The 19,807-nt window shown below is 34.9% G+C and overlaps 1 protein-coding gene across 1 annotated transcript; it reads left to right on the plus strand.

The window, feature by feature from the left end:
* The first annotated feature begins 747 nt into the window (after positions 1-747).
* Positions 748-17,256, plus strand: LOC106669010 (putative ATP-dependent RNA helicase DHX57). The gene is made up of 17 exons (XM_014398255.2): positions 748-953; positions 6,179-6,357; positions 6,426-6,880; positions 6,956-7,313; positions 7,393-7,573; positions 9,837-9,992; positions 10,051-10,196; positions 10,258-10,391; positions 12,527-12,763; positions 12,820-12,950; positions 13,013-13,152; positions 13,222-13,335; positions 13,389-13,962; positions 14,036-14,245; positions 14,326-14,502; positions 16,355-16,588; positions 16,653-17,256. The coding sequence occupies exons 1-17, from the start codon at positions 837-839 to the stop codon at positions 16,797-16,799; spliced, it is 3,690 nt and encodes a 1,229-aa protein (XP_014253741.1). The 5' UTR covers positions 748-836; the 3' UTR covers positions 16,800-17,256.
* The last annotated feature ends 2,551 nt before the right edge of the window (positions 17,257-19,807 follow it).

Genomic DNA, 19,807 nt, shown 5'->3' on the forward strand with positions numbered 1-19,807 from the left:
CCTTTCCTTTTCTTAATCCCTTTCATTCCCCCCTCCGCTTTGGTGGAGGCTTCTTGGATTACTGAACCCTCACCCCTCGGATAACGGGTGAAATCAGTAGAGGAGCAATCCCCGGGTGAGCGATCAGTCCCACTTCAAAAACAATAATGAACCAAGGGAGGAGGTGATTCCAAGTAGCCCCCAATTGAGGTTGGTCTGGTGGTGGTCGTGGTTTATAAACAACTACTAATCTTAGCCGGAGGGTAGCGGCCAACCGGAGCCGGAGATAGAGCGACTCTTATCTACATCTCCGGGGGGTGGCTGAAGATGGAAATACTGGAAGCCACGGAAAGGTGACTGAAGGTAGAAACTCTGAACGCCACCAGACAACTGGGAGTGGCAGGAACGGACCTTAAATAAACCCTGAGTCTTAGTCGAAGGGAAGACTGTTGCGAAACTCGTTAAAAAAATGGCAAAAGGGTAAATTTGATTTGAAAAATGTGTAAATCGGATGCATAATTGTGTAGGGCTTTCCATTTTCGTCAATATGACGCATAGATAAATTATACCTGCTCAATTTAATTTTATAGATGTCCTAATCCTCTTATATATTAAGTATAATGTTAAAGTATAATATTATTATACTTTCGTTGGTAGCAAGTTGAGGAATAAAAAAGACAATACCCTGCATGTGACGTCATAAAATTTTCATAAGACACCTCTGAGACTCCTAGTGAAAAGGAGGCCATCGTTATCAACCAGCCGGGAGGTTACAACGCGGTTACATCGCGAACGGCTCGCTGTTCGTACATCTCGTTTTTACTAATCCGACCGACCGCCGTCAGCGATTCGAAACGATGGACGCCACCTTCGAAGACCCGCGCTACTCGCTTAAAGTGGAACTTAAAAGTCTCACACTGTCAGACGATATGAAGAGACAAGTGCAAGACACACTCAAATTCCTTCATGGAGAGGTATTTAGACGGAAATTTAAATGTTTCATGTCGTTTTGAATGTTACACTCGTGTTGGAGTTTCGTTCAAAATTCTTCGTGCATGCTGGCGACGTGTCAGTCCTGGGTTTCCATATTAAACAACTCGAGAATTCATGACAAAAAAGCCTCTCTATTTATTTCTCTTTAAATGACAGAGAAAGTACTCAAAAATACCTAAAATACATTCATTCTCATTAAGTTGCATTATATTATCTATCATTACAATCCATGACTTAACGATAGTATGTTATAGTTATGTCAGAACAGATTTTCCAAAGAAAATACAAATTTCTTAAGATTCTTTTGTCATGAAGTCTCTCAATGCTTAATTTTGAAAATTTGCACTTGTCATACCTAAAGAAACAGTGCCATGCTTTTGCACTGGAGTAAGTTAGTGATGTCAATTGCAGTCTTACAACATGTCAGTGTAGTTTTAGTACAGAAAATATATTATTTTCACCTGCTGTCATCCTGTCTTCTCATGCTTAATTTTTGAAATTTGCATCTGTCAGACCAAAAAATATTACCTAGCATAATAGTTGAAAAAAAAAAGCAGTGGTCAAGACACAACATAACAGCTGATGTAAGGATAATAGACCAACAGTTGTTAATTGTAAAAGTGGATCATGGATGTGGTCCATGTTTTTTTTTATTATACCACACTCCCTATACACTTCCACAATGACAGCTGATCTGAAGAAATTTATATTTTATGCATTTATGTTTAGTGGTCTAACTGACCAAATTACTTATTTCAATTAATTATACTTTTTATGTAAGGTCTTGGTTGAGATGAAAAAATTAGTGTCATGAGCGGGATTCGAAACCACGACCTTCAGCTCAATACACCGCTGCTCTAACCACTTGAGCTATCATCACAATAGCATATAGCACATCAGTAAATCTTAGTTCATCAACATCAGTAAATCTTAGTTCATCAAGGAACTTGATTAGTAGGCCCGGTTTAGTGGTTGAATTTCTTTTACGGGCAAGTGTGGCACCACAGTTCATTATGACCATACTAGCAGTTCTGGGTTTGAATCCCAGCATAGCCCTTCGACATTTTTCAAAATTTGCATTTGTCATAAGGCAAAAAACACCTATGATAATAATATTGTATCATGTTTGGTCTTGGTATGGCAGTCCAGTTTAGTACAAAAATATACTTTTCATATGGTATCTTTTTACGAATGTTTTAAAATTTGCACTTCTCATTAGGTAAAAAAGTACATAATCCATCAGTAAAAGTTAAGTAATCCCTGCCATACAGGAGGGCATAATGTCTGACTGCCCATTGGATGCCGCTAGCATATTTTTTTACATTATTCCCAATTCACTGATTTCGTGGTCTGCTTGACCAATTAAATCATTACAATTAATTAAGGTTTTTAGTCGAGATGAAAAAAAGTTAATGGCACGAGCAGGATTCGAGCCCACAATCTTCGGCTAGATACGCCGCTGCTCTACCACTTGAGCTATCGTGACCTCGATCCACTCGGACATCAACTTCCTATGAGGGAAACTCATAAGGTGAGGTTGAGATAGGAAGTTGATGTCTGAGTGGATCGAGGTCACGATAGCTCAAGTGGTAGAGCAGCGGCATATCTAGCCGAAGATCGTGAGTTAGAATTCCGCTCGTGCCATTAACTTTTTTTCATCTCGACTAAAAACCTTAATTAATTGTAATTATTCCCAATTAAAATTTTAAGGACAATGCCAAGATATGAAACAAAAATTGAGCAGTCCAGGATGATGTGTTCCCAGGTTAATGCTACTACATTAACAAGTTGAATACCCTAATCCTCGTTTTTCACAGTCCTGAAAACAGTACTTTTTTTAATATTAAATGATGTACCCACTTTCAAGCATGATTGCTGGCTACAAATACATATACAGATTTACCAATAAAAAATAATTAACATACTTTGAATTACTTTATTTAATTTTTGTTTAATTAATTAGCATACTTTAAATAAGTCAACCTGTAACAAATTATAGTTTATTTAAATTGATAAGAAATAACATTTTCAACCATGCAGAAAACAATATCACAAATTATCAAAGTCAATCTTCTTTATGAATTTGAAGAACTCAGGGTTCTTGGGTAAATCTGCCAATTTTGGCATCCAACTTTCTCCCCTCGTAACGTCTCCCTTAGAAGGTATTGTGGGTCCTTTAAGGAATGAGTATATTCCGTCTTTTAAGGTTTGATTAACCCCCTTGAGGCCGGTGATCTGCCTCAAAATCAAAGGAATTTTGATTTGAAATAAAATATGAACACAATTGCAGAGAGACACCTCTATTTTGTTTCTTTTAAAACAAAAATATATTTCCTTATGAACCAAGATACGTTATATAAAAAATATAAAACAACAAAACATGAACCTTTGCTTGCAAACTAACAATATAAGAATAATTAGATACTATGGGAATAATATGGGCCTGAGGGGCAAAATTAAAATAATCAACCTTGATAACCAAAATGGAAAATACCAAACAAAAACCATAAATGAAAATGGGCCACACAACAGAAATAATTTATACTAATAAAATCAAAGTGGATACAAATCTGATTTGACTGGCTTTCAGCTGGATTTTCCTTATTGTTTTTCTTCCAATGCCTAGGCTAGACTGAACTATCCGTTCTCGCTTTCCTGCCTCCAGCATGGAGGGGAGAGCCTGGACATAATTTGTTGTTATAAAGGTCATGTCGCTGCAGCTCAAAAATTGAGCAGCCCAAGATAATATGTTAATATGTTCCCAGGTTTGGGGGACATTGATCGGACAATGACACGCGTTGTCCTCAATTAAATTAAATCACTGCAAGTAAGCCTTGTTTTTCCCTTGACTAATGAGAACTTTGTCTTGTCATCTTCCAAGGGATTTGAGCTTTCAGGCAAGACAAGATGGTTGGAAAAAACGTTTTTGTGTGGGATCTATCAATGGATGTGACCCATATTTTCTTAGGGCTCCTGGATATAAGTTGCGGGAACATGGTGGAATGTCGATGATAACGGTGCTGTGTCATATTTTTGCACTTGAGCACAGCAATCCAGTTTTAGCACAGAAAATATAAATTTCTTAAAATCAGCTGTCAAAAGGTCTACAAAAAAGTAAGGAAAGCTCTGGAGAAAGTCAGTGATATTAATTACAAACGCTCTAGTTATGATGGTCTAGAAAACCTTATTTTTTTAAGTTCTGTTGCTGTCAATTCTCTTGATGCTTAATGTTGAAAATTTGAATTTGCCTCCAGGGCAAAATACTATTGTGTCATGCTTTTCACTGGAGAAAGCCAATGATATTATAGCAACCATTCTAGTACAAATGTTATTGAATATTAATTACATATAGAAAATACTTGTTGTTTAAGATTCTATTTATTATCCTAAAGTCTTTCGATGCTTAATTTTGAAAATTTGCCCTTGTCTTCAGGTCAAAAGGCACAAAATACCCTTGGAAACAGTATAGTGCCATGTTTTTGCACTAGAGAAAGCTAGTTATGTCAATTGCAGACTTACAATATGTCAGTACATTTCATTACAGAAAATATATTATTTTTAAGATCTGTTGTCATTCTGTCTCTTCAAAGTTAGTTTTTAAAATTTGCATCTGTCATAAGACTAAAAAAAAATTACTTGAAATAACAGTAAAAGTAATTCTTGTTATACTGAAGGGCTTAATGTCAAAATAATTATTGGGTGTTGCCAATTAGGATTCAAATCACCTTACAATCTTTTTTTTCACATTATTACTCTCTATTAAGATTACAATGGTTTTGCTGGGATTCGAACCCGGAACCACTAGCCTGGCATATCAACCACAACCACAATAAGAGTATTGCATCCTATATTTTTGCACTGGAGTATAACAGTCTAGTTTCAGTACAGAAAATCTAAACTTCTTAAGCTATGCTGTCACAAGGTAAAAAAAAGTAAGGAAAGCACTGGAGAAATTCATCAATATTAATTGCAGACTTTCTAGTTATGCACTGAATAGGTACAAATAATACAAATTGCCTAAGATTCTATTGTCATAAGTTTTCTGATGCTTAATTTTAAAAATTTGCGTTTGTACCCAATTGTACCCCCCCCCCTTGGAAACTGTGTCATGTTTTGTTCACTGCAGTAATGTCAATTGCTGGCTTTCAGTATTATATCACTCCAGTTTTAGTGAAAAGAATATAAATTTCTTAAGATCTGTCAGAAAGCTGTCTCTTTATAGTTAGTTAAAATTTACATTTGTCAAATGGTCAAATAAAGTACTTGATAAGATAGTAAAAGTAAAGGAATGTCATAAAGGAGGGTCTCTTAATGCTTATTTTGAAAAATTGCATTTCTCTCCAGGGCAAAATGCCCTAGGAATATGTCAGAAAAAGTCACTGGCGTCAATTGTAGACTTAACAGTTTACGTCAGTGCAATTTTGGTACATAAAATACATGGCATGTTCTCAACACAGCTTTGAAAATTTGAATCTATGAATCAACTGATGCTAATAACCCTCAAAAATTACAATATTTTCTTACCATGGAGGAAGTTTCAGATGTCAGTTGCACACTTAAAAGTTATGTAGGTTCAATTTTAGTACAAAAACTATAATTATCACAAGACCTATTGTCATTTGCCGCTTGATGATTAATTTTGAAAATTTACATTTGACATATGGCCAAATAAACTATTTGATATAACAGTAAAAGTAAAAGGAATTCATACAGGAAGGCTTAACTAACCAATGCCTGTTAGGTGTGGAGGATGTGGGGTTAAACCACTTCATGGTGTTTTGTTTTTGTTTTTTTGACATAAGTTATGTCAAATGCAGATTAACACATTACACCAGTCATTGTGAGGAACATTTGTTTATTTTTCTTGTCATGGCATGTCATTCGATCGTTTATTTAGAAAATGTGCTTTTGTCTTTAGGTCAACTAGCACCAAATTTCCTCAGAAATTACCAGGGAAAAATATAATCATTTTAGTGGCATAATGACAATTGTAAAATTATAAATTATGTCGGTCCAGTTTTAGTAAAGAAAATATATATTTCTTAAATTTTGTCATCATGTTTTAAAAATTTACGTTTGTCTCCTACTCAACAGGCTTAATGAAAATCAAGTTATTCAATATTAGGCTATCAATTACAATTTTATTGTATTGCTGTTCTCATTTAAGTGCTGCATAATATTCAACAAATTTGTCTCTATTTTCCAGGAATTTGTTCATAAAGAACTGTCAGCTTACAAAGATAGGAAGTTAAAATTAGATCGACAGTATTGGAGAGACAGGGGAAACCTGATTGTCCACGGTGGACAGAGCAATGCTAAAAAAGACATAGATAGCAATTTGTCTGATGATAAAATTAACCATTTTGCTATTTCTAAACTAGAAAAGTGAGTTATTTGCATAATAATATGAAATCTTATGTAATTATTATTTATTTGTTATTTTTTTGTGTCAGGTATGGTTTTTTCAAACCACATTGCATCGAGGCATTAAATGCTTCGAATGGTGATGTCGGGAGTGCGTACGAAATTCTAATGTGTCGCTATTTTAATCTAGTCCCTTCTGAGGTTAAAGAAGTGCCTGTAAATCTTCTCGAAGAGAGGACCCAAGAGCTGGACTCATTAAGGTCAATTTACGATCAGTGTTGTGAAGAAAGATTGCCCAACGTCTTGTGGGTTTTTCACTTAAATTTACCTTACCTCGGTGAGGTGTACATGAAAAGAAGACAAACAAGCAGAAATTTGGGCAGAAAGAAAAATAAAAATATATGTAGATTCTTTGCCAAAGGGAACTGCAGGTTCGGCAACAATTGTAGGTTCTCTCATGAACCTGTGGTAGAGGAACCAGTCTCGGCAACATTAGATAAGGACCAGAAGCATATATTTGAATTAGAAGTTAGATTTCCTATGGGTAATTTTAACATTTTTTCATTTACAGTTGTTCATTTAGTAATGAGTAAACATTTATTAAATTTATTTCTTTTAGGATGCCAATATCCCTTGGAAGTGCCTCTAGTATCGCTAATATCTAAATCTTCAGATTTCCCAGCAAACACTTGTTTACGGATAACACACAGATTGATGTGCGAGGCTCACAAAAGCATGAAACTCCAGCAACCTTGTATTTTCATACTGGTAGACCTGTTGTGCAATAGGCAAGAAGAAATTCTCAATCTTCTAAAGGGACCAAACCCAATTTTTTATGACCCATCGTTATCGTTGTTTCCTGTAGCCTCACCAGATGGCCAGTTGGCAAATGGTCAAAATGAAAACGATGTTGATTTTATGTACAGCAGTAGTGAGCCTAGTAAAAAATCTGGGCCATCTCTACAAACCATAGAGAGGTTTGTATATTTTATCTCTTTTTTACGTACTTTTTTTTTTTTTTTTTTAGGAAAATAAGATCTTATACTTTGTCTAAAGGATAGACAACGAATTGGCCAATAGATACCAAACGATGTGTAATAACCCTAAATTTAATGCTATTTTAAATCGGAGGAAGAATTTACCAGCTTGGTCAAAAAAAGTCGAGTTACTTGACACAATTAATAAAAATCAAGTAGTTATTATCAGCGGGGAAACTGGATGCGGGAAATCAACTCAGGTAACTTTTAATATACACTCAAAGACAAAAAACCAGGAACTCATGTTTTGTTGTTTACTTCAAACTATGTAGTTTTATCGTTATATAAATTACAACATAGTTATTTTAATATAAATCAAATTAAACTAGATGAGAAATGCATGAATTTTAATCAAAATTCTTTAATTATGATGGTTTGAAAGAAAATTCACACGAAAACACCGGAAAATCATTTACTGATAGACTAAAATTTAACCTGGTTTGGTTCTTAATAACGCGTCCTACTTCCTCTAGCTTTGCGGAGGGCCTCAAGTCCCCTAGGCTTCAAGTAAATAGCAATGGGATTTTGTCTTGTTAAACTCAATGCCATCCTTCAAAAACTTGTTAAGTTGTTAATCACTTATTGGAGAAGGCAGCTGATCTTTTTATCATGTAGCGTAAGTTCTGTAGGATCAGAAGAACGTGCTGGCTGATTCATTGTGGTTATCCTTACATCCAAGTGATGGGTAAGGTACATCCAACTCAAGCTACATGTGGTGGAGTATCATACATTAACAGTAAATGGACAATTGGGATCATAGCTTCCATAATAACTTCCTCAGTGTTTCTTAGTGAAATCAAAGATATACTGTATGATAATCAGTTCAGTATGGGCATGGACATTGATTCCATCCCATAACTGACTGTCTTTGAAAAGGGCTGTAACTCAAACATGGCACACAAAGCAGAAAGTTCTCAGTTTCTTCTCCCACACTACTCAATGATCTGACAGGTAAATTGTATATTCCATCGAAAGCATGAGCAGTAAGTCGAGATAAATAAAACATCGATAATAATTTTCTATTAATAAATTATACATAATTTATACCCATTCACTATTTTTCGTGTCCGCTTGACCAATTATATCATTCAATTAATTACAGTTTTAAGTTGAGATAAAAAAGTCAGTGTCATGAGCAGGATTCGAACCCACGACCTTCGGCTTGATACGCCGCTACTCTACCACTTGAGCTATTGTGACTTCGATCCCGTTGGGCACCAACTTCCCATCTCAACCGCACCTTTTGAATTTTCCCTCCTTTTTGCCATTTTTCAAATGTCGTGTAATCTATTTGATTCTCGGTGACAGGTGAAATGGCCATGGAGAGCTTTAGTGAGGTATACTTCATTTTAATTCATTAAATTCACTATTTTTGTGGTCCACTCGACCAATTAATCATTCAATTAATTACAGTTTTCCTGCTCGTGACACTGACTTTTTTATCTCAACTTAAAACTGTAATTAATTGAATGATTAATTGGTCAAGTGGACCACAAAAATAGTGAATTTAATGAAATTTGAAATTTGCTCTCCATGGCGGCGTATCAAGCCGAAGGTCGTGAGTTCGAATCCCGCTCGTGACACTGACTTTTTATCTCAACTTAAAACCGTAATTAATTGAATAATTTATACCCTTTATTTTTTGCTATGGCACCCACTCATCTGTTGCCACAAACTAAAACTCATCTGTGGCAACAACCCCCCCCCCCCATTGTTCAAGCATCCAAGTGAGATGCTGATTTGTAAATAGTCTTCTTTTTACTTGATACCTCTCCAGTAATACAGAACCTTTCATGTCTAGAGACTAAGCTATTCTTACGAAGCCTTCTGATGACTGTTTTCAGATTTCACCCTTACATTACGGAATGTTTGGAGTTGACTGTGCCATATATAGGTATATAATATTCATATCAAGGAATCCATTAAATAACGGTTGCTTAGTGCAGTAAGAGCAAAAAACGTATCTATGTGTCGTACACTTCTGTTTGTTTCATTGACACTTTCAGTGGCCTTAAACTGCTGAAGACCATCATGGATGGTAGAGTCAAGAGTTTGGCACATCCAGGACTTTGGCTGCAGGGGCGCTAAATCCCAAAACATCTGCCTTGGTGATATTTTCTCCACTTAAAACCATGATTTTAGGGGGGGGGGATTTTTTTTACTAAAATTTATTGTTTCATCAAATTTTTAAAAAATTGATAAATTTTCTTTATTTTAATTTGACGAGTGTAAAATGATTAGTAACACTATAAATGTAAACAAGTTATTAATGTTGTGTTTACATTTTAAATCAACTATCAATCTTTATACCTAGTTATTACGGAAACTGAACAAATAAATGCCAGAAACTTTTTTTTGTCTTTGAATGTATTTACCAAAAAAGATAAAATAATAATGAATAAATAACCTCAATAAGTCATAAAAATGATCACATCAGTTGATTAATTGTTTGTGATTTTGTAGATTCCACAATTTATTCTTGACGATTGGCTGTCAAGCAGAAGCAACAAACACACAGAGATAATTTGCACTCAGCCCAGAAGAATTTCAGCCATAGGGGTCGCCGAAAGAGTAGCCTCAGAGAGGCTCGAGCGCATCGGTGACAGCATAGGATACCAAGTACGATCAATGAACATTTAAGCACTTACGTTACATTATTATTGTTGTTATTGTTCAGATTCGCCTTGAGACGAGATCATCGAACCATACAAGAGTTACTTTCTGCACTACAGGTATTTTACTAAGGAAATTGGAAAGCGATCCTCACATGAAATCAGTAACTCACGTGATCGTCGATGAAGTTCATGAAAGAAGTGTTGAAAGGTGTTTAACAATTGAAATAATTCCGCTATTCTTTATAATGCATCAATATCTCTTATTTCAGTGATTTTATACTATTGATTCTTAAAGATTTGTTAACGATAAGAACCGATCTGAAAGTCATCCTGATGAGTGCAACAATCAATTCGCATCTATTCAAAGAATATTTTAACGATGCGCCTACAATTGAAATACCAGGTATAGTGGTCAATTCATATTATATCAGGTTATAAAATAAGTCCTTAGCATTTTTTTAATGGCAAATTATCATTGAAAATTTAGGTATTTGAATCAAATTTAATCAATAATATATTAACCATTTTGTACCCTTCTACCAGAACTTAAAACTTTAAAAAAATATTGGGTCTGAAAAGATCCACCAGTTTCTTCTTTTTCCTGTCAATATTTATAACCAAATTTAATCAATAATATATTAACCATTTTGTTCTACTACATGTTGCCTCTTTGATATCATTTTTTCCCTTCTCCCAGAATTTAAAACTTGAAAAAAAATATTGGGTCTGAAAAGATCCACCAGTTTCTTCTTTTTTCCTGGCAATATTTATGACCAAATTTAATCAATAATGTATTAACCATTTTGTTCTACTACATGTTGCCTCGTTGATATCATTTTTTCCCTTCTACCAGAACTTAAAACTTGAAAAAAAAATATTGGGTCTGAAAAGATCCACCAGTTTCTTCTTTTTCCTGGCAATATTTATAACCAAATTTAATCAATAATGTATTAACCATTTTGTTCTAATACATGTTCCCATCTCTCATATAATTTTTTAATATAATTTTTTCCCTTCTGCCAGAGCTTCTTAGGGTTTTAAGCATTGAACTCCTCAATATTGTTTTTTCCTTTTTTTGTAAGTACAATTGTTATTGTCACTTTATTCACTCAGGTGAGAAAAAAAGCTTAGCCTTACTACTTGCACCCTAATCTCATACTTTTTTCTATTATCCTTGGTTTTCCGTTCACCCTAAAGTTTCACCTTTTTAATTATGTAATCAGTTATCTTTTTATTATTAATGATTATTTACAATGCAAAGACGGTTGGAAAAAAATTAATCCCCCGCTCGTGATACTAATTTTTCTTCTTAACCTTCTTTGCATAAAAATTGTAAAAACTCTGTTCCTACTTGCACGGATGATAGTTTGAAAGAGTTTCGGAGACAGGAAGAAGAACAAAACATTTTTCTTGACGGTTGGTGTTGTCTTTCCTCAGATGTGACAAATGCAAGCAATTCTTATGCGGTAATCATTGAAATTTTTTATAAAAAGTAAAATTATATTGTAAATAAAATAGTACATACACATGAAAAGTTTTATTTATAAGTTGCCTATGTGCATACACAAACATTTTTAAAAAAATATTGGGTCTAAAAAGGTCCGCCATGGCTGTCCGTTTTTATTTTTATTATTTTTTAATTTATCTTCATTTATTTATTTATTTTTTAAGACTTTTTACCAGATCCCAAAGCTTTTTCAAGAGCATCTCAGCCTACAAGCCTACATAGGTCTTCCCATCAACAGAGGGCATGTTCCACCATTTCTTCTTTTGGCAATATCTGCACATATTGGGCTGCGGTAGCCAAGTGGTTTAGGCATCAGACTCTCTGCTAGTAGATCCCGCGGTCGTGGGTTCGACCCCCACAGTCGCTTCTGGACTTTTTCTGAGGGGACCGGTGGCCACAATTGAAAGAAATTGACACAGCACTCATCAATAGAAGGAGCGGGATCAGATCTCAGCAACCCTGAATTTGGTCCCAACCCCCTTCAAAAATGAGTTTCTTCAATGGAAGAACACCGGTACAATGGGGGCTCAAGTTCACATTTGTGTTTGCGAGCCCTCCCCCAAAAAATTGAGCCAGGGATAAAGTACAATAAACTGTATGCTGCAGTGCTCAGGACGGAACTCCTCCAGTTCCTGGTATCCATTGAAAAAAAAAAAATACATCTGCCTCTGGAGTCTGCAGTGTCCAGTTAACAGTCCAACTATTTTTCTAGTCCTAGCATGTCCTAGATGTAGTAGTTTTGCTGTTACTTTCTGCAATGGTCCTTTGATAGACTTTTTTGCATGTTTTTTTTCCTGGGGCCATATTCCTATTGAACAGAGGACTTATTTTTATTTGTCTTTCCGTGTTTTTGGCAGTTGGTATAACAAAAAAGGATTCAGGGCCAATAGGCGTCCTCCTTTAACTTTTACTTGGCAGGGGATTGGCTAACATTAACCATCAATGTGCTATTTCCAGGAGTGTTAATAAATTTATATTTAACTCTTCATTTTTTCTCTCAAATTTCAATCTGATCTTTTTTATTTTACTAGGAAGGACATTCCCTGTGGAACAGCTGTTCCTTGAAGATATTATACTCAGGACAAACTACACTCTGGAAGAATATTCAGAGTTTTCTCGTAAAATTGCTAAGCAACAGAGCAGGGAATTGGAAATTCTTGACGAATGCGACGACTTGAAAACCGTGTCTGTGAAAGGCATGTTGATCCCCAACTTAGACACTCAGGATGAATTTTTACCCGTTAAACAAGTGTATTATCGCTACTGGTGTAAGTTCGCTTATCCCTTTGCCTTTTGATTTACTCAATTTACGCTCTTATTATAGCTCACTCAAAAAACGTTTGCAAAACTATATTTTTAACCGATACCCTGAGAGTCAATCTTGAACTTATTGAAACAGTGCTGGAGTACATCGTGACAGGAGATCATAAATACCCGAGAGAAGGAGCTATATTGGTATATCCCTTATCCAACATTAAAATTTAATGTCGACAAATTTTTAATTTTAACGCATTTAGGTATTTCTTCCTGGAATTGGAGAGATCAAAGAAATGATGGCAAGGCTTGAAGCAAATCCGTTATTTTGTAATTCTAATGAATTTAAACTAATACCTTTGCATTCAACGCTGACTAATGAAGAGCAATCGGAAGTTTTCAGGTAACTTTTATACATTAAAAAAAATTAATAGCAATATTTCTTTTTTCAAGATAAACTTTGATTTCACAGAAAACCAAGACATGGTGAAAGAAAAATTGTTTTATCCACAAATATAGCAGAAACATCTATCACAATTGATGATTGTGTGTTTGTAATAGATAGTGGGAAGATGAAAGAAAAAGGGTAAGACAAATAATACACAAACTGTTTTAAAAATAACCTGATTTTTTTTTCAGGTTTGATTCGAATAGGAATATGGAGAGTTTGGAAATGGTTACAATATCAAAAGCCAATGCACAACAGAGAAAGGGTCGAGCGGGTCGAGTGATGCCTGGAGTTTGTTTCCATCTATTTACAAAACACCGCTTCGAGTACGTACTCGAACCTCAGCCCGTCCCTGAGATAAGGCGCGTCCCACTAGAAGCGCTTATATTGAGGATTAAAACACTGCCGAATTTTGAAAATAAACAATTAGAACCCGTCATTAACAATATAATCGAGCCGCCTTCTATGGAAAACGTAGAAGGTGCAGTTAAGAGATTGAAGAACATCGGCGCCCTCGACGAACAGGCCAACGTCACCCCTTTAGGAAAACATTTAGCATCACTTCCAGTCGATGTGCGAATTGGGAAATTATTACTCTATGGGGCGATGTTTTGCGCATTGGATTCTGCATTGACCATAGCAGCATTTTTATCTTATAAAACCCCTTTTATCACACACATACGAAAAAGGGAGGATATCGATATTAAAAGAAAAAAATTTGTCACCGGGTTCAGTGATCATTTAACAACCCTAAATGCTTATAAAGTTTGTACTTCCCTTAATTATTATTTTTATTTAAAAAACTTGTTTATTTAATTTTTATCAATAATTTAAACAGGGCTGGTTGAAAGCTATCGAAACGAAAGGAATGAGAGGTGGAGTGTCTTTTGCTAAAGTTAACTACCTATCGACACGGACTCTATCCACCCTTGCAGATATGAAACTGCAATACCTAGAGCTTTTAGGTGATATTGGCTTCGTCCCTGGTAATTTAGAAATAGTCAGAAGACCCGGTGTAGACAGAATATTTCATATGACAGGACCTGAGGTATTTTTAAAAAAAATTTAATTGTAATAAAACAATTTAATTAAAGTTGTACTGTTTAATAAGTTTTTATTTGTTCGCAGTTGAATGTAAATGGAGAAAATCAGAAACTGTTAGCGTCAATACTGTGTGCTTCTTTATACCCAAATATAGTGAAAATATTAACACCCACTAAAACATTTCAAGAGAGTATAGCAGGAGCTGTACCACAACCTTTAAGGCCAGAAGAGCTTGTTTTCAAAACAAAAACAGACGGTTATGTATGTATTTTTTTACTTAAGTACAAATATTATCGAGTATGCATTCCTGCCCCTAACTGTAGAGGATTTTGTCACTGCCCCTATTATATTTTTCTGTCTTTAAAAATTCACTCATCTCCAGGTTTTATTAGATCTATCCTATAATAAATATACCATATAGCTAATGGTAATTTTTTTTTTTTTCTTTAAAATTGTAGCTTGATTATCTTTGATTACTTTGGTCTACGACCACATTTATCTTCAGAGGTTGGTCTCTTGAACCTACAAGAATGGGTAGACATGATCATAGATGATTAAATTGTTTGTATTTGTAATTTGTTCCTTAATGAACATTTTGACCTGGCTATCCATCAAATTTTACGCTCAGAATTCTCCTGGCTCTGAGCAGCAGATGTGCAAAGCTTAATGGAGATTAGGTGGCTTCCAGCTTGGAGATCAAAGAATTCATAAGGCACCACGTTATTTTTCTTTGAGTGGGAAAATAACTAAACCCTCAGGGGGATGAGATCCCTGCTGGGGCAGTTATGAGGAGAGGGGCTGGCCAGCAAGTACAGGCAAGCCATGGATGGACAGGAAAAGGAAAAAAAGATCATTTTTCGTTGGGTCACGTGACTCCAGAGGATCTCGAAGGCGTCTGAGAAAACCAAAGAAAACTGAGGAAATTGCGAGGAGCTACAGAGGATTCTGAGCGTCGAGTTCAACTGTGAAAATCAGGCCAAACTTTTATTTAGTTCACTAATTTCATGGTCCGCTTGACCAATTAATATATTACAATTACTTAAGGTTTTTAGTTGAGATAAAAAAGTCAATGGCACGAGCGGGATTCGAACCCACGATCTTCGGCTTGATACGCCGCTTTTGAACCACCTCAAGAGGTCACAATAGCTCAAGTGGTAGAGCAGCGGCATATCAAGCTGAAGATCGTGGGTTCGAATCCCGTTCGTGCCATTGACTTTTTTCTCTCAACTAAAAACCTTAAGTAATTGTAACTTTTATTTAAGTTTTTATTTTATAAGTGAAGTTTTGTTTATTTTGGTCATGATATGTGTATTCTTTTATTATTATTTTTATGTGAATTGGCCAATACAAAGTTTTAAATTGCAACTGAGTGTTAAATTGTTTTAAGTTAATATAAGTTTCCGTTTATTTTATTTTATTATGTCTTTCGAATTTTCATTCAAGCCTTATTAGTTTGTTGTTGCCAACCAGACTGGTTATCTCATAGGGTCACTATTCCCTGGGATGAAAAAGAGCAGTGCCCAGCCATGGAACCCGTGACAAAACTTAAATATATCAATCTGTAGACATATTTAAGGTTGTTTTGCCCTGATGATGATCTTAAAATAGGTCGAAAACTTGGCATAACAACTGAATTTGCTTTTTTATTCAAGACCATACCTTGATCAAGAGTGTTCAGATTCCTAATTTTTGCTTAATGAAGGAACTGTTTTTCTTTCTTTCAAATTTGCCTTATCCTTGATTTTTTAATACAAAATTATAATATAAAGACTGATATCAATTGCATCAAGATAACTTATTTATAAGAGGAAAAACTGTAAGAGAAGAAGGGACTTCTGTGCCTTGGAAGCTTGGGAATGAATCAGACATAAAGACGGTTGTAGAACCTTGGGCCGGTCCCTGACTAACAGACTGCAATCACCATCAAATTTTGTATTTATTATGTATTGTTTATATTTGAGATAAGAGCAGTAAGGGTTAGAATGTTAAACCGATTGTCAGTAGATAAAAAGTCTTTAATTAAAGATTTTTACATTGAACATTTACAACAGATTTTCAGATGTTGGCATATATTCAACCTTCCACAATGAACCGTTAAATTATTATGTTAAAGGTTTCCATCCATCCAACATCCGTCAATAGCAATGTCAGCAATTACCCGAGCCCTTACTTGGTCTATCAGGAGAAAGTCAAAACAGGGAAAATATACATTAGAGACTGTACTATGGTTCCCATTCTACCGTTGGTACTGTTTTCTGCAGGAAAAATCAAAGTGGAATTGAATTGCGATGAATTTTTTATTTCATTAGACGATGGTTGGATTATTTTCCCCGTTCCTTCGAATGAGGTAAGTCATATTCATTGTTCATCTATGCTGAAATTGTGAAAAAAATAAACATATTTTATTATAGACAGCTGAATTGTTGGAGACGATAAAATCTGAGCTTCTTATGCTTTTAGACGAAAAGATCAAAGAACCGAAGATGAATCTTCAAAAACATCCTAAAGGGAAAAAAATTATATCGACGATTGTTGACCTAGTTACTTCCTGTTACTAAAAACCCTTAGCCCCATGAGGGCAATGTAAATATAATTTATTGTGATATTGCATGTAAATGAAGTGCTACATAGAATTACATCGAGCGGAAAAAAATATTTCTTTTCCCCCTGATAGCTGCCAGGCAATTGATGGTTCCTTGTGCATACCTAGATGCAAATCGAGATCTCAGTAATTATATAAAATTAAACTAATTTATATAATGTCAAAAGTGCCTTGAATATTTTTGTGAATATTGAATAATAAAACACATAAAATCTTTTATGATCAAATTTTCTGTTCTGTATAAAAAATAGGTGTCAGTTATATAATAATTTATACGTGATATGATGGATTTTCGCTAAAAGAATTCCTTTTCATTCTGTTTCCTTGTGATAGCTATATCAAGCTTTACTTTTTTATATTTATACAATTTCTATCAATGTTACTTAAAACTTGTATTTTGATGTTCATCTTTAATTAGCAATGTATAAATAAAGAGAAATGTGTACATTAAAAAAATCAATTATAATTCAAGTTTTTTTTGTTTTGTTTTTAATGTAGTAAACGTGTTATGAATCCTGTAAAACCAGCTAAGCATTCTCTTACCTCGCCAGTTCTCCCTCTGGAGTTAGTCAACCCGAATGCTGCTTATTCACAATTTAATTCAAAATTAACCATTTGTTCTTATAAATTTTCCCCAAGACGGTGTGACAAGTTTTCTTGTACATATCGAAATGTTGATATTGAAATAGAAATTTTAATCGACACTAAAAATCCCTACCGGAACAACCAGTGGACTCAGCGACATATAAGCCCTACTCAGACAGTTCCTCACTGAAGATGGCATAATGCCGAATAAACCCACGGCTGAAGACAGACTCAATAAGTGACCGAGTGCCAGTTTAGCGTGAGTTCATCAACTCCATCTTTACATTTGTCTTTGAAGTCTGCAGTTCTATTCCCATTCTAGTGCATGAGCCTAACAACCTTGGTTTAGTAGTTCTGCCGATAGTTTCTACTTTTCTTCTTTAATAAACTTTTTTGCATGGCTTTAGATGTACATGTAGATGTTTGACTCAGGGTGTTACTATACTGCGCTCTTTAAAGCTGGGTTTCCTAGTAAATCAAGGAATTCGATCAGTAGGCCATTTCAGCGGTTGAATCTTCTACGGTTACATTGTACGACCCAAAAGACTTCCTCCTGCGGGCAAGTGTAGCGCCACAGTTTGTTTGTAGGTGTGTTAGTGTTTCCTCTGCTTCTTTGCAGAACCTGCACTTGCCGTGTTGGGTTATCCAATCTTTAGATGTTCTTTCAGTTTGCAGTTACTGTTAAGAATCCTGTTAGGATTCACAATTTTTTCCTCCTTCCTTTAATGCATTCTGTTCTTTCCTTCCAAAGTTCATTAAGACGTTAAAGTATTGTTTGAGTGCAATGAGTGAGTTATATTGTTACCTTATTTTCTTTTTATCCTTCTGTCTGAGGTACTCATTGATAGTGTGGATTCTTATACCACAGAAGGGCTCAGGTCCAATCAGCGGTCTAGCAGCCCTTCTTGCAAGGGCATCCCCTTTCCCGTTGCCTTCTATTCTCATATGTCCAGGAACCCAGCAGAGGGTGACATTTTTGTTTAGTTTAGTTTTGCAATATAGCACCATCTTTGAGCTAATGATGTTTGAATTTAGCACTTTGATGGCTGCTTGGCTATCTGACATGATAAAATAATTTTGAAATATAAAAAAATAATAAATCCATTTGTTTGGTGGTCTAATTGACCAAATTACTTCTTTCAATTAATTTTTTTTAATGTAAGGTATTGATTGGGATGAAAAAGTTAGTGACACAAGCGAGATTCAAACCCACGACCTTCGGCTCAATACGCCGCTGCTCTAACCACTTGAGCTATCGTGATTTCGATCCACTCAGACACCAACTCCCCATCTCAACCTACAACCTTTTGACTTTTCCCCATTTAAATGAATTAATATTTAATATATAGTAGTACAATAGTATCACTTCACTAACAGCTCTCTGTGGCCACTCGAAAATCGAATCCTGATTACATGACATTTGAAAATGACAAAAAAGAGGGAAAAGTCGAAAGGTTGTAGGTTAGGGGAGTAGTCTGAGTGGTTAAAAGTCATGATAGCTCAAGTGGTTAGTGCAGTGGCGTATTGAGCCAAAGGTCGTGGGTCTGAATCCTGCTCGTGACACTTTTTCATCTCAACCAAGACCTTACATAAAAAGAATAATTAATTGAAATAAATGGATTAATATTTAATAAGTAAAAGAAGTATCACTTCACTAACAACTCCCCGTGGCCACTTCACCAGTCGCTGAGAATCAAATCCTGATTACACATTTGAAAAATGGCAAAAAAGAGGGAAAAATCAAAAGATAGAAGGTTGAGATGGGGAATTGGTGTCAAGTGGATCGGTCATGACCGCTCAAGTGGTTAGAACAGCAGCGCATTGAGCTGAAGGTCGTGGGTACAAATCCCGCTCATGATGCTAACTTCATCTTCAACCAAGATCTTACGTTAAAAGAATAATTAATTGAAAATAATAAATGTTTATTTTTGCAACTTATTGCTTTTCTCCACCTTAGTGGTTGGTCTAGTGCTTTGAACACCCAAGAGAATGAACTTTATTTGGTTAATATAAAATTTCCATGTGGTTTTTTTTAAATAGCAGTAAAATCATCATTTATTAACATTTACATTTTAATGCTTTGGGAATTTACACCCATCCAGGTAATTTAATACTATACAATATTGCTGATGATGGGTGTAAATTCATAAAACATGCAATATGACTGTTAATAATGTGTTTATTTTATTATTTTTAAAAACCACAGAAATATCTGATATTCACAACAAATTTGAATAAGACGTATGTTTTAATTCCATGTTTAAAATTAAAAATAAAACACTAAAAGAACACTATTTCTTTGTAGGTGAATGAAAACAGACATCATAAAACAAACAATATAATTTATTGTACAAAAAGGCACAAATTATAATTTTTACA

Source organism: Cimex lectularius, unplaced genomic scaffold, assembly GCF_000648675.2.
Source record: "Cimex lectularius strain Harlan isolate CLEC.00 unplaced genomic scaffold, Clec_2.1 scaffold257, whole genome shotgun sequence".
Lineage (NCBI taxonomy): Eukaryota > Metazoa > Arthropoda > Insecta > Hemiptera > Cimicidae > Cimex > Cimex lectularius.